General features: G+C 41.6%; 1 protein-coding gene across 6 annotated transcripts in view; it reads right to left on the bottom strand.

Moving 5' to 3' along the window:
• The window catches only part of iqca1 (IQ motif containing with AAA domain 1), a 164,276-nt gene that overhangs the window by 42,019 nt on the left and 105,905 nt on the right, over nt 1–16,352 (bottom strand). For all 6 annotated transcript variants that reach the window (XR_006312075.1, XM_043693071.1, XM_043693074.1 and 3 more), the window contains 3 exons: nt 8,881–8,936; nt 4,926–5,008; nt 800–907 (listed from right to left, as the gene is read on the bottom strand). Coding sequence is in view for 5 of the 6 variants with exons in the window: in XM_043693071.1 (XP_043549006.1) it covers nt 800–907; nt 4,926–5,008; nt 8,881–8,936 (247 nt within the window). In the remaining variant the exon portion in view is untranslated. The remainder of the gene's footprint in view (nt 1–799; nt 908–4,925; nt 5,009–8,880; nt 8,937–16,352) is intronic.

The following is a 16,352-nucleotide window of genomic DNA, read 5'->3' as shown; positions in this document are numbered from 1 at the left end:
GACTGTTCCTTAAATAATTAAGAACAGATGACAAATAGTGATCTGGACAATGAAAATAATACTCATACCCCCTGCTGCACCTTTAATGTAATTTAATACTGAGTGACTCTTAAAAGTGAAGGTTGACAATTTGACATGCATAAGAGGCTAGATTGCCAAATGTTGAACATATTAGTTAACACTGCTCTCCAGGGAGTTGGGATAGCCTCTAGTCCAAAAGGCACCTTCTGTGCCATAATGACTCTGTAACTCTATTTTATTTTGTTTTGTGCACAAGCATCTGACGACAGTGGCAGATATTGTTCAGTTGGAAGCACTCTTGACACTGAGTCAGAAAATTTCAGATTTAAGTCCCATTCTTGAATCTGAGCACAAACTTTCAGGCTAACATTCCATGTGATACCAAGGGAGGACTGCATTGCCAAAGTACCATATTTTAGATGGTACTTTAGATGCCCTCTCAGGTGGGTATAAAATGGAACTATTTCAAAGACTAGCAGGTGAGTTATTTATCCGTCACTGACTATCTACCACCTCTCCCAAAACAAATCAGCCATTTTCTCATTGTTGTTTAGGAGAATGACTATTTACAAATTAGCTGCTGCATTTCCTCCATTAAAACAGTTTCTACATCAGAGAAAGACTTAATTGGCAATAAAGCACTTTGAGAGGACCAGTGACTATGAAAGGTGTTGCAAAACCTTTTTCTCTTCCTTTTCAACAGATTAGAAACACTATGGAAGTTTTCTCCATTTAGAAATGGAGTATATTGTTCCAATTCTCATGTCTAGGCTCTTACCCAATGGCAGAATCCCATAGAGTGAAATCAGCTGCCTCACATCTGAGAGGGAAGGCATTGGTTCGATATCAGTTTGCCGTAGTGTGGTTCCCAGATAGTTGTACTCACCTGTGTATGAAAAGCAAAAGTAATCAAACATAAAAATCAATCAAGTCAATCTTTTTTTTTTCATTTTTATGAGGGTACTAATCTCCGCTTAAATTCTTGATTGAGGGATTTGATGGTTTTGTTTCATAGTATAGTTGGACCTACATTGAAGTTTAGTTCAGATTGATGGAATAAACATCTCTTTTTCTGTTGGCTCATGTAATAACAGAGTTAAGTAACATTCTCAGGCAAACAGAAAGAACTTGATTGTGTCTAAAACGTTGTGTTCCTTGAAGACAGCAACTTCAAGAGAGATTTATTCTGTATCAGATCAAGATAGGCTTGAACTGAGAATTCTTGACTGGATAGAATTGAAATGGTTTTATTTTCTGTCCACTCAAATATATCCTTTCAGTGGATTTGTTCAATCATTATAGAGATTGCTTTACATTGGTTTTAAACAATGATACATCTGACTTGGGCATGCTTGACAGGGCCTTGGAGAGGAAATTTCTCTTATACCTCAGTCAAACTGTGTTTTGAAATACATGTTGCTGAAAATAATGATTTTTTAAAAATGAACAAGTGCTCCATACAGGTATTCATCACCTAAATGAATATCAATCATGTGTCTAATACAGTAAACTCAAAATCGAGGTGATGTAATTTGATCATATTATTAAGATGTGATTTCTCACAGGGAGCAACAAGAGTTACAAACAATCCACTTCTGGTAGTGAAGCAATGCACTATCACAAAATCGATTTCTCTACAACACAGCAACAAATAAAACATTTGCCCTTGGATCAAGATAGATTAGGGGTGGAAATACATAATGTGGCTTTCATTGAGGAACTAATCGAATCCGGCAATCTCTTTCTTATGCCAATTTCTAAATCCACACAAGTTGTGATCTCGTCAGTAATTTTATTTCTTCAATGCTTTTTTCAATTAAGTACTCAGCCAGGCCAAGGAAAGTTAAAAATCACACAACACCAGGTTATAGTCCAACAGGTTTAATTGGAAGCACACTAGCTTTCGGAGCGTCGCTCCTTCATCAGGTGATAGTGGAGGGCTCAATCCTAACACACAGAATTTATAGCAAAAATTTACAGTGTGATGTAACTGAAATTGTACATTGACAAATTGATTGTCTGATGATTCTTTCATATGTTTGAATACCATGACAGTTTCACTTCTTTGATGTGTAAATCACAAAACTTTTTTTAAAAGTTGCATTCTCAGATTAGCGGTTAACAATGAGTGACAGGCAGCAGCAAATTGTACATTGACAAATTGATTGTCTGATGATTCTTTCATCTGTTTGAATACCATGGTAGTTTCACTTCTTCGATGTGTAAATCACAAAACATTTTTTAAAAGTTGCATTCTCAGATTAGCGGTTAACAATGTTAACAATGGGTGACAGGCAGCAGCAAAAAGTGGCCGAGCAGAGGCTGATAGCTAAGTTTGGTACCCATAGGGAGGGCCTCAACTGGGACCTTGGGTTCATGTCACATTACAGGTGAAAACCATTGCACTATACACATACACAGATATTCATGTACACACATACACACGGACACACATATACACAGACGCGTGCACACACCCTTACAGATTCACACACTCCCACACTCACACATGCACCCCCTCACAGACTGAAGACACTCTACTCGCACACATACACTTTCTCACACACACATATATGTTGTGGGGTGAATTTGCACTTGCAGGGTTACATTGGACTTTGCATGAATTCATGTAAAACTCTGTTATCACACTTTTTAGATTAGAATCAATCTAAACATCATGGCATAGACAGAGAACACAGGGGGCTAACACCTTCAACATATTGTCTAGCTATCACCCATTGTTGACAGCTAACCTGAGAAAAGCTAGTGTGCTTCCAATTAAACCTGTTGGACTATAACCTGGTGTTGTGTGATTTTTAACTTTGTACACCCCAGTCCAACACCAACATCTCCAAATCAGGCCAAGGAAACAATGACTACTCGTACTTTGGCAGTTCAATGACGAATATTGGTAAAAGAAGTCAAGACAAAATTTTAAGAGCAGTAAATATTACCAACTGAACCATTTTGACCAATTATTTGTTTAAAAAAACATATTGCCTCTGTGCCATCAAAAAATGTTTCTCAGAAATGTTATTTAAAGTTGTCCTGAGTCTAATGTTTTTTTTTTCCATTCAAAATACAGCCCAGAATTTTGTTTCCATTCAAAATCGCTGTACTTGCATGTAGAATTGTGACATCCTTTTCTGATGATAAAATAAATTGCTTCTACCGATTTTCCAACTCAGAACTGGGCCTTCCCCAAATTTCTATGCATGAGTTTGCTCTTTCCTCAGTCATCTCTAGTTCCTTCATCATTCTATACATTAATATCCTCATTTGTAAAGCAATGTCAAATTTCCTGGATTTAAGTAAAGGTACACTAAGGATGAATTAGAAATATAAGGTCCAGTGATGACAGGATCAGCTGAGATAGATAGAACACAAGAGATTTTGAGCTTGAAAACTAAAAATAATTTGAGACAATGTTGACCAGAAGGGGTCATTTGAAGTCTTTAGTATCTCCTTATTAACTATAGAATTAACACTTACCTTCAATATGATGGAAGAGTGAGATGGATTAAAGTATGTGAACATTCTTGATATTCTGAAAGTATCTGGCAAAGTAATCGCTACCTGTATGATCCAAGACTTCGAATGGAATCTAGGCCTGGACGTAAGTGGGAATTCCCCTTGGATGTGTGGTGGCCAGTAATTAGCAATACACACAATTGAGAGGCCTAGCCAGTTGTGAGGAGGGGCAGGCAGACAGTCACTGACTGTGCCATTGCCTCAAAATAGCCTACTGTCCAGACACATTTAAATGGCACTGAGACAACATGCACTCTCTTCGAGCCAGCAATGTCATTTTGCCTGTCTGAAAGGAGGAATTTAAACTTGAACCGTTCCAGCCCTCTTCCCAACTACTACACTTGAAAGCCCCCATTACAACTCTCATCTCTCTCTGTACATGCCCTCACACCCACCCCAAGCCAGGAGAAAAGAGTATAAAATTTATGTACCTTCTTTTTGTTGGATCCCCAGTTCTATAGACCGTGATTGTGAGGCATTAGGACTACAGACACCCCTGGCCTCTGCAGCTACAAGCATCACCCCACATCTTCTTTCAGTCATACCCAACCTTCCATCTATTATCTTTGATTCACCCTTTAGCAGCCTTGATTCAACTTTGGTTCCCTCAGTTCTTCCAGAATCACTATTGAAATACTCCCAATAATCCTTGATCAATCCTTCTCAAGTTTATGCTGCCTTCAGTAAAGACTGACTCTCTCTACAATCTAACTCCCTTCACTGTCAGACATGACCTGCTTTCAGTCCCTTGGACAATCATTCCCCAGCATCCCCGGACAGAAACCACCTAAGCTCCATGCAACATCTCAGCCTATTTTTCCTGGGCCCAATAAGGATTTCCATGGAAGAAAAACAGTCCCTACTCACTCCAAATTCACCAGGAAGACTATCTTGCCTGCTGCATATCATTTTTAAGCAGCCATCAATCTGAAAGTCTATGTTGCATATTTTCTGGCAAATGAATTGCAAAGATACAATTTAATCTGGCGAGTATGACATTTTAATATTTTGGAAAATCACAATCTGCCACCAAAATATTTCCCAAGTTTTATCTAACTAATGGGAAGTTGATCTTTCACTTTTCACAGGGTTAAATGCCCCATTTGCCGAACTTTCTGCTCCCAGGAACTTTACTAGATTCCAGCCCTTGAGAATGTTTGGAATGTAACTGTCATAAGGCTTCCTCTTCCTTCAAGGTACTGAGTAATACATTAAAATAGGTTGTAACCAATTTTTAAACATATGAAAGACGCATAAATATATATTAAAAAAGATTCCTGAGCTATCCATAGGCTGCCCTGAACCTGCTGGAACAGACCAACCTATTCAGTTTATATATATCAATTGCAAAAGTAGAAAGATTTTCTCCATACCTATAAAATCAGAGAGTCGCACATTTCTTGGTCGTATGAGTAGACCTTCACGTATTAATTCTTCATAGAGGGAATTAATTGTCCTATGTAAATTCAAGATTAACTTTTAGTATATACAGTCTCTGTTTCTACAATGATTCAGGTCTCTGTGTTCATTGATCACATATTGGCCATTGCTCCCCTGATGTTTTATGTACTCAGGAAAGTGCAACTTGACCAATTTATAGGGTATACATGATGATATGATGTGCTGAATGGTTTCGTTCTGTACACTGCCATTATACACGGATGCTTTAATGCAGTTGCAGCTCTTTTCCCATACTGGCTAGTTATATTCATAACATAAAATCAAAGATCATAAAATAATCATAACAAACAGGGTCATCATGAACTTTTTTTTATATATTGCAGACTCATCGTGCCAAGAAATGACCTCATGCACAGGTCCTTTCGGGTTAGGATAAAGCTGTGTTTATAGCAGTTTGGCTGCATACAGCCACTTGGCTTGCCCGGTATTCTTTCGCCCTTTTTGTTTATGTATGTTTCCTGGACAAGAAATGCAAAGCCATTGGCAGAGGTCTGAGAATTCACTGACCTTGCACAAGTCAGCCAGAATCAATATAAGCTGAAAAGTTGAATAAATGAACCCAACTAGCCAGTGCAGATGTGTCAGAAACTCTCACTCAGGATGCTTTAACAACCTTACATGGGTATGAATCCTGTTTTTTTTTTTCCTTTTCTCTTTTTAACTGCCCGGGATGGATCTTTGATTTTATGATATTTCAGTTGCGTAGTAATTTTTAATTTAGTTCATTTAAGGTGAACAGAGTTATCCAGAGCACTCCAGAAACATCTCAACTGAAAAAAAAACTCGTCCAATAAATTAATAATATTATTTTGAGACATCTTGCAACAAATTCAAGCCATTGTAAGCATGCTGTTTGCAAGAGGATTGTGAGAATCTCATTTATCTGGTATCCCCCATGCTTTTTAAATACATAGCCTTGTTTTCAAGGGAGAAACTTCCAGCTGCTCTCTGTTTATTCAATGTCTGATACTCACTCCATTGGATGTTTAGTATTTAGTGTGACGATTGACCCTGAGAAAGCAGCACTTTGTAAATGTCCATACAAGTCAGTGTGATATACAGCCTGTTCAATGTTTACTGCTGTTGTTTTGATTGAGCCTGATGTTAAAAACTATGGGTTGACTGCTTTAAACCTATGGTGTATAATAACTCTGGGCAAATCAAAAGGTTTAACATAAAAATGCTCTCTACAGATTATGTTTCTTTGAGATGAAGTGAGAGGTAACATCCATGTCCTTCCAGCTGTATGATTAGTTTGGTTAAAAATGAACTCCAAATATTAAAGGGCAGAAAGTAAGTCTTTGAGCCACAGATTATTTACACCATACCAACATACATAATTCACACATTTAATCATGCAAAGATACACTTCACTTTATTAGTAACCAATTAGCAGGTGGGATTTCCAGGTATTGGACACTGGGATTGGTTCTGAGTTTTAATCCCAGTCCCAGAAAGAAACTGTCATAACCTCGATTTTCATGCGATGTATTATTGATTGGCGAGATAGGATGGGTGGGTGAACACTGAGAAGGCATGGAGGTAGGAATGGTGGAAAGGAAGAGAGCAGGCTTGATTTAAATCCACCAAGGCTGCCATTTCACTGCATTCATTCCTGGCATGAGACGGAACCAAACTGGCAGAGGCTCGGAACCTGGGGCAGGACAGGTTCTCATTTTGCCGATACCAAACCAGAGGTCCTGGTTACAGTGAAGGAGGGAGAAAGCCATCGTTCCAGACCAAACAGGTTTAGGCAGAGGTCAGAGCCACAGTGAGCAGACAGGGTGTCACCCAGGGGAATGTGATTCAATGCAGGAAAAGGTTCAATGACCTTATTAGCTCTGTTAAGGTAAGTGTCACACAGTACCCTTAGGACAGGTCTCTGGGTATTCATTGCTCTCCAGACACACCAACTGCTGCACCTAAGGATGCATGATGTTCCTAAACATAGGAGGGGAATGTGCTCAGCTATAGAGACATCAACCTTTCCTATGTTAGTTCGTTTGATCTTCTCGTGTCTCCCCAGGTGTTGATATCAAGATGATGCAGATCTATCACTATTACTATGCTATATACGACCAGAGCCAAGCTCTAACCAAACACCATGACATTTTAGAAGTGCATTCTCCATCAACGTGGAGGACCTGCTGGACAGGGTGGTGCAGATGCAGGATGTCCTCTTTTCTTTTCATTAGATTAGATTAGATTACTTACAGTGTGGAAACAGGCCCTTCGGCCCAACAAGTCCACACCGACCCTCCGAAGAGCAACCCCCACCCAGATCCATTCCTCCAAGACCAGCACTAGTGGCTACAACGTCAGATCATACCAGCCTGATACGAGGTTGACAGATCAGTGCAGTCTCAGCCATCTTAGGGATGACCAGTCATGTGGACAGAACATCAATGATCTTCTCCACTCTGCCGGTGTAAATGCCACCATCTTCCCTTCACATACTCAGTCATTCACTTCCCGCTTCTGTATTCACCTCCCAACAATGCTCATGCTCCACTACTCTCATTACTGCCTGCAACTTCTTCACTCCTTTACTGTCACCTACCCCAATCCCTCACATCTCCATCACTGCATGCCATATGTGCTGTCTATTCACCCGCTCAGGACACATTCTCACCTGCAACAACAGTGACAGATTTTCTAAATTCTTTCAATGTCTTTAATTTCTGTCTTACTCTCATTCCAGGAGGGAGTCCACAATAAGGCAGAAAGAGTCAGGACAGGGTGATGTGCTGCCCAACAATCCACATCCCACTCTTATGAAGAGGGGACCCTAACTCTGACTGTCTGTGTCCAACTCCTGGATAGGTGCTGGAGGCTGTGTGCCAGGATCCCAACTACAGCCAATCTCCCTTAACTTGTCTAAGAAACCGACTCAGAGCTCCATAACATTCTGTCCTTACAGTCTGTCGTGGTCTGTTTTCAGCTATTGATCCAGGCATGAAATGGTCTCTCTTCTGGCACTCCCTTTTCTTTCATTCATTCACGGGATAGCTGCACCAAGGCTTTCGTATCCACCCCTCATTGCTCAGAGAGCAGTTACGAGTCGACCACATTGCTGTGGGTCTGAAGTCACATTGCCATTTTATGACAGTGATTGTGCAGTCACCATTGATCATTGATTTCAGATTTTTATGGAATTCAAACATTATCATTTGCCATGATGAGATTTGAACTTCTATCCTCAGAACACGCAGCACGTTAGCTCAGCAGTTAGCACTGTTGCCTCACATTGGCAGTGACTCAGGGCAATTCCACACTTGGGTGACCTTCTGGGTGGAGTTTGCACATTCTCCCCGTATCTGCGTGGGTTTCTGCCAGGTGCTCTGGTTTCTTCCCACAGTCCAAAGCTGTGCAGGTTAGGTGGATTGGCCATGATAAGTGTGGGGTTGTGGGGATTGGTCAGGTTGGGTGGGGTGCCCTTCAGATGGTCAGTATAGACTTGATGGACTGAGGAACATGAATCTGGGGTTCTGGATTATCAGTCCAATTTACTCCGGTGAGATTACCATTACGTCACTGCCTCCCTCTTGACTCTCTGTAACACAGGGTGTATAAAGCTCCCATCAGTTGAGTCCTGTAATTGCAGAGACTAGGACTGGTTTGTCCCCTTGCTTTCTGCTGGTCCACTCACATCTACCTACCCACTGTACTGTGAAGTTGAACATAGGAATGCGTAGAAAGATGGTGGACTGTGCACTCACCCTATTCTATATGATCCCCACTAAACAAAACACACTGGGTGCTGAATGTAATATCCAATCAATTACTTACAATTTTGTCGAGATGAAAATCTGATTAATTTGCAAAATATTGAATCACAATATGGCTCTTTCCAAGTTTGATTGCTACCTGTGCAATGTCAAATCTTTTTCTTTTTTCTTCTTTTTTCCTTTCTTGGCTTTTTTCTGTATTAAACCCAGAAACACAATGCATTAATAGAATTCAAAATACTAACATTATTTCTATGCAAATAATTCAACGTGCAAACATCTGTTTTAAAAAATATGTCTTATTAACTACCGAAATAAAGGTTAAATCTGTAGAATTTATTTACAAGGACATCAATATCTGGGGTACAATTGTGCAAGTTTATGACACCAGGGAGCAAAGAGTCCAGATTCTATCTAAATGTTATAAATATTCACCTTGAAAGTTGCCAAATGATCATAAAAAGAACTCGAATTATTTATTACATGTCCTTAATGAAAAATAATGTGCCAATTAGAACTATAGTTCAGACCACTCTACATGAATGACTATTAATGTCCCAAAGGAAACTACACACAAGCCAAACTCTGCTTTGCACCATCACCCAAGAACCAAAACAAATAAAATATTCTGTTGACTTATTCCTGGGGTTTTCCCATTATAAAAGCTTACATAAGTTATCAGCAGATCATTAAATTGCAGAAAACGTTTCAGTCCAATTTAATCTTGTTCGGAGTCATCACCCAGCCAAACATTTCTCAAAATCAACTGGGAAATGGGAATACTAGATAATTTTCTGGGCATAATTAGCTCAACGGTACCAAAGCTAATGATAGAGCTCTATCAGCTAACTCCTCACAAATCATAAGACTTAGATCAGGAAAGCCATTAACTTGGCTGAATCAACCCCACTATTGTGCAGTTAGCCAGATTTTGTTGCTGCTGTTCAGAAATCTGCCCGGTAACACGGGGAGGTTTATTCCAGAGCAGCAATAGGCAAAAGAAACAGAGTTTGCGTGATATACAAAGTGATTATTTTAGAATGGTTTCCCTAATTTACTGGTAGTAAACATATCCAGATGTTGATAAATATTTTACAAAAAGAACACTGTAAATAATTTATGAGGGTGTATGTTGTATTAAAACCTGTCAACTTATGGGACACTTCCAAAAATATTCACATAACTTTCAGTTGATTATTGTACTACAGTGTTTGCAATTTATATGAATAAACATGGTAAATTAAAGCAATCTAAATGGACGTGACTGGGCATTAAGCAATTCCCAAGGTGGTATCCTGGACCCAGTCTTCAATTAGGTATCAATGACCTTCCCTCCATCAGAAGGTCATGAACGGGGAAGTTTGCTGATGATTGCACAATGTTCAGCACCATTCATGACTCCTTATATACTGAAACAGCCAAATGTAATAGGACTTGGGCAATATTTAGGCTTAAGCTGAGAAGTGGCAAAAGTGCCAGTCGATTATCATTTGAAATAAGATAGAATCTAATGCGATCCTCCTAAAATTCAATAGCATTATCATTACTAAATATCCCCAGTATTAACCCCTTGAGAGTTATCATTGATATTATATTGGACTGCACATCACATAAATACGATAATTACAAGAGCAGATCAGAGGCTGGGAATTCTATGGCGAGTAACTCATTTCCTGACTCCCCAAAGCCTGTCCACTATCTCAAGGCTCAAGTGTGATGGAATATTCCCCACTTACCTGGATGATTGCAATTCCTGAAGAAGGACTTATGCCCGAAACGTCGATTCTCCTGTTCCTTTGATGCTGCCTGACCTGCTGCGCTTTTCCAGCAACACATTTTTAAGCTGTGATCTCCAGCATCTGCAGTCCTCACTCCCTCCTAATTGCAATTCCAGCAATGCTCAAGATTTTCAAAACCATCTAAGCCAAAGCAGCCTCCTTGGTGACACCATAGAAGTCACCTTCAACATTCATTCCTTTTGCTACTGATGCAGAGTGGCAATTCACTCAGAATCGTTCAACAACACTTTCCTAAGCTTTGATCTTTATTACCTGGGAGGTCAGGCACAGCAGAGTTTTAGGAACTCAATCACTCCAGCCACATAATAACTGTATTAATGTTCTTTCAAGGTTACGGCATCAAAATCCTTAGACTCTCATCCGAACAGCACTGTGGCTGTATCAAAACTCCTTGGACTACAACAGTTCAAGACAGTTCACCACCACATTCTCCAGGGAAATTAGAGATGGGCTATAAATGCTTGCTTGAGCAAATAAATAAAGGTAAATGTAATGGGTGTGGATTTTCTGTTTGTAGAGCTGTTGCAGAAAATGCCATGGAAGTTGAACTTGTGTGTGCTGTGCTACCAGCAGCATCCAGCATGGGCTGTATGGTGCATTACTTTGCAAAAGGTATGCACAGGGGCACTGTCACAATGTCACAAGGCCTAATTTATTGAGATGATGCCTACCAAACACCCAAAACTACATTGTTTCCCTCTATGATGTAAAAGCTTTAGTTCCCCATTTCAAACTTGGACCATACTGGTTCATTAAATAAATTTGCATGCCTTTCAAAGTTCAGATTTTTAGCTGTGAGATTGTCCCTGCATCAGTGCTATTTAAAAGATTCCTCAATACAATTCAATAGGTTAATTTTTGTCACATAATCCCACACAGACAGAGCTTGTGGAAATATTGTGCTGCTTTTCTTTTGGTAGTTTGTGCTGAGAGAGTGGACCTGACCCAACTGTGGCTGGAAACATGACCAGGAAAGAAAGCAGATGATCGAGAGAGGTATTTTTCTGGGAAGAGGGTGTGGTTTTTTAAAACAGACTGCACCCACAGAAGTGCGGCTAAATTGAAGTATTTTAATTGCATAAAAATCAGTTGGAATGAAGTTAGAGACGAGGAAGTGTTTCTGAAATATGTGTAAGAGAACGTCTTTCACCAGTATTTTCTAAGTCCAACAAGGAAGGGAAAAATTCCAAGATCTGTTTCTGGGGGATAAAGTAAGCCAAGTGCACAAAGTGTCCGTGCTTCAATTCTGAGAGGGCTAATAGCCAGGGTAAAATGGAACCAACGACTGACCAGAAAAATGGTAACAATGGGTGATCCTTAAAAGGATATTATTTACTTACAGTGTGGAAACAGGCCTCCGGCCCAACAAGTCCAAACCATCCCGCCGAAGCGCAACCCACCCATACCTACATTTACCCCTTACCTAACACTACGGGCAATTTAACATGGCCAATTCACCTGACCTGCACATCTTTGGACTCTGGGAGGAAACCGGAGCACCCGGAGGAAACCCACGCAGACACGGGGAGAATGTGCAAACTCCACACAGTCAGTCGCCTGAGGCGGGAATTGAACTCGGGTCTCTGGCGCTGTGAGACAGCAGTGCTAACCACTGTGCCACCGTGCCGCCCTTTTAAATATCTTTTAAATACAAGCCAGACACAGTTCAATAAGGGTTCAAGATTTGGACCCCAAAGTCAATATTCTTGCATGGTCAGAGAGAAAGTGAATATAATGAGACAAGAAAAAAATACATGACGAATATCATGTGAATTATTCAAGCAAGAACCAGACCAAATACACTAAGTACAAAAAAATGGCCCTTTGGCCCCTCAAAAACAATTACCCTACTACTCTAATACCATTCTCTAGCAACTAATTAATAGCCTTGTTTGCATTGACCTTATAAGTGCAAATCTAAATACTTCTGAAATGTTATAAGGGTTTTTGCTTTTAACAGCCTTACAGGCAGTGAATTCCAGATTCCCTCCACCCTCTGAGGGAAGTTGAGAGGGAGTGTCAAGGGTAAAATAAGACGGGCAAAGAGTGACTACAGACTGCACGTGTAATGTGGCTCCCAACCACCTGGCACAAAGGTCTGTGGCGAGCCTGCACCATCCACCCCCACAGTGATGGCTGCTGCTCAGAGCAACCATAATGGCTTTAAGAGAGATTTCTGCCCCATTCTGGGAGGGGAGGCAGTGCAGTAAGACTCCTGCCATGGAGAATTGTTGGCCAATAGGTTACCTGGCAATTCCATTCACCCAGCAGCACTGGTTGGCAAAGACAGCCAATGCTGGAACTCTAGGCAGTTTCGGCAAAGAGGAGCACTGGCGGTTCCTGATGAGGCCTAGTTGAGGATGACTGGAGTTCAGGTTGAAGAGACTGATGGAGTAGGTGAATGGAGACAATTGATCTTGGGAGGTGAACTTCCAACAGGCACAAGGGCCCAGGGCAGGATGTCACCTCCCCCCTTGCCAGATGCCAGCCTACATAGCTAAAGTTATCAGGCTTTCCGCATGGTTTAGGCCTTCCTTTAGTGATGATTAACAGATTACTAAAGGGCCTCAATATTCCCAAAGCTGGTGGGCCAACTTGAAAGTTCCACCACTCCCCATAAAAGTGATAGTCAGTTCCAGGGCAGGCAGGCATGCAGACAGTGGGCAAGCCACTCTCTGAATTTTATAAGCCCCTTCATCATCAAGGATGCAAGAAAGGGGGCATAAAGTCCAGCCCAATGAGAATAGAACGACAGTTAACATAAAAATGAATCAAAATATTCTATTAGCATGTACATAGCAAACATAGCAGGGGTTGGGATTGAACCCATCAGGGACAAAGTATAGGCAAAAAGACTAGAAAGGAAATAAATGCCAGCTGGATTAACTGCATGTTAGTATGAGTAACTGAATTTACCAAATTTTGAACTAGTTAATCTGAAGTGACTGTCAACAAAGTGATGTATACTCTTCCTTACCTGATGAATTACAACCCTAGAACCAGATATATCTAAATAGAAAAGACAATTTGATGTTTTCCTTCCTTTGGTGATCTCATGTACTTATTCACAGTCTTAAATGCAGTTGAGAAATCATCAAAAAACTAAGCTCAGAAAGCCTCATTTTGTTTATTTTGGTTCATTTTGTAAGGAAATTCAATCTCAGCTGAGTTCTCAGAGCAAGAAATAGACTTCGCTTATCCACATGATTGTTACCTAGCTATTGTGATATTCACAGGTTTTGAGAGTCTTTCCTTGATTGGGTCTGAGGCAGTATTTGGTTGACAGTGTTACTGAAACAACAACAGTCTTAACCAGTACCTGCTCTTGTCTTAACAAAATATAGTTTGTTGCATGATAGCAATTAGGTATGGGTTACATTAATTTGTGAGACATAGTAAGACTATTGGTAGAGACACAGTGGTAATGTTGCTACCTCTGAGCCAGGAGGCCAAGGTTCATATCCCACCTGCTCCAGAGGGGTGTAATAACATCGCTGAACAGGTTGATTTATAATAGCCAATAAGATTATTGGGAGATTTAAATGATGAATCTGTTGCCTTCAAACCCCGGACTTGTTCTATCTCATCCCCAATCAAGCCTATATTTCGCCATTTGATTGAATAGATTTTCATGCAGTCTACACATTAATCCTTTCAGGTCCATGATCTTATATACCAAATATCAGCACGATCTGAGCGCATTCAAATGGAAAAATGCAAATGTTCAAAGAATTTTAAACATAAACATAACCCACAACCTCTTTAGGCTGGAGCATACATAACCTTTCATGCTTTTGCAAACATCTAGTCATGTGGAACAGTCCTTGCCCACAAAACCGGGCACACCTCTAGGTCAGACTGATGAGTATATTAGGTTAGATTCCCTACAGTGTGGAAACAGGTCCTTCGGCCCAACAAGTCCATACCAACCCAGTCCACCCAGAAGTATATGACTGTGAAGTATGTATGGACGCAGCAAGGATGGTGACTATTTCATTGCAGCCAGATATCCATAACTACATGAATCCAGTGCTAACAAATTGCTATTGGCCAGCACTCAATAGAGAGTGATTTCCCTCCAGATGCTGTTGCAAACTATGAAATTCAGTTTAAAGTCAGCCAAATTCAGTCAATTTAGAGGTATAGAAGGCCCGTGATTAGCAGTCAGTTAAAGCCAAATGAAAAAGCGATCAAGATTGCAAAATGGCCAATTGAAAAAGAGCTCACATCTTGGAAATTCCACTGCTTTTTGTTCATTTTTTCCCCCATTGCTTCTGGAGACTGCCCTGCTTCAGTCACAAACTGATTACAATGTATAATGTTGCTCAGTTCTCTTGGTTTATAAGACAGTTTATGCTTGGGCTTATAGTTCTTCATAGAAACTTTATTGTAGCTTAATTTTGGTATCTCATGCATGTGGGTACTGGGACACTTACAGTCATAGAGTCATAGAGATGTACAACATGGAAATAAACCCTTCGGTCCAACTTGCGCATGCCGCCCAGATGTCCCAATGCACTCTAGTCCCACCTGCCAGTACCCAGCCCATATCCCTCCAAACCCTTCCGATTAATATACCCATGCAGATGCCTTTGAAATATTGTAATTGTACTAGCCTCCACCACTTCATCTGGCAGCTCATTCACCATCCTCTGTTTGAAAAGGTTACGCCTTAGGTCTCTTTTATATCCTTCCCCTCTCACCCTAAACCTATGCCATCTAGTTCTGGACTCCCCCACCCCAGGGAAAAGACCTTGTCTATTTACCCTTTCCATGCCCCTATAAGGTCCTCAGCAGAGGCCTCACCTTCATTCCCTTACGCTCTCGGATTAATGAGTTCAACACGTGGCGTGACATCGAACAATTCTTTCGCCGCCTTCGCCTCCGTGCCTACTTCTTCAACCAAGACTCTCGCCCACCCTCTGACGACCCCTTATCACGCCTCCAACACACCCCATCCACCTGGACACCCCGTGCTGGCCTCCTACCTGCCCTCGACCTCTTCATAGCCAACTGCCGCCGCGATATTAACCGCCACCTGAACTCCCCCACCCCTCTCACCCACTCCAACCTCTCACCCTCGGAACACGCAGCCCTCCACTCCCTCCGTTGCAACACCAAACTCACTATCAAACCAGCAGACAAGGGAAGCGCGGTAGTAGTTTGGCGCACCGACCTCTACACCGCTGAGGCCAAACGCCAGCTCGCAGATACCTCCTCCTACTGCCTCCTTGACCATGACCCCACGCCCCACCACCAAATCATCATCTCCAAGACCATCCATAACGTCATCACCTCAGGGGATCTCCCATGCACCGCGTCCAACCTCAGTCCCACAACCCCGCACCACCCGCTTCTATCTCCTGCCCAAAATCCACAAACCTGACTGCCCCGGCCGACCCATTGTCTCCGCCTGCTCCTGCCCCACCGAACTCATCTCCGCATACCTTGACACCGTCCTGTCCCCCTTAGTCCAAGAACTCCCCACCTACGTTCGGGACACCACCCATGCCCTCCACCTGCGCCATGATTTTCGCTTCCCCGGTCCCCAACGCCTTATTTTCACCAGGGACACCCAGTCCCTGTACACCTCCATCCCCCATCACGAAGGACTCAAAGCCCTCCACTTCTTTCTTTCCCGCCGTACCGACCAGTACCCTTCCACAGACACCCTCCTTCGACTGACTGAACTGGTCCTCACCCTGAACAACTTCTCCTTCCAATCCTCCCACTTCCTCCAAACGAAAGGAGTAGCCATGGGCACCCGCATAGGCCCCAGCTATGCCTGCCTCTTCGTAGGATAAGTGGAACA

Source organism: Chiloscyllium plagiosum, chromosome 7, assembly GCF_004010195.1.
Source record: "Chiloscyllium plagiosum isolate BGI_BamShark_2017 chromosome 7, ASM401019v2, whole genome shotgun sequence".
In the NCBI taxonomy this organism is placed as follows: domain Eukaryota; kingdom Metazoa; phylum Chordata; class Chondrichthyes; order Orectolobiformes; family Hemiscylliidae; genus Chiloscyllium; species Chiloscyllium plagiosum.
This window is presented reverse-complemented; position numbering and strand designations above follow the sequence as displayed.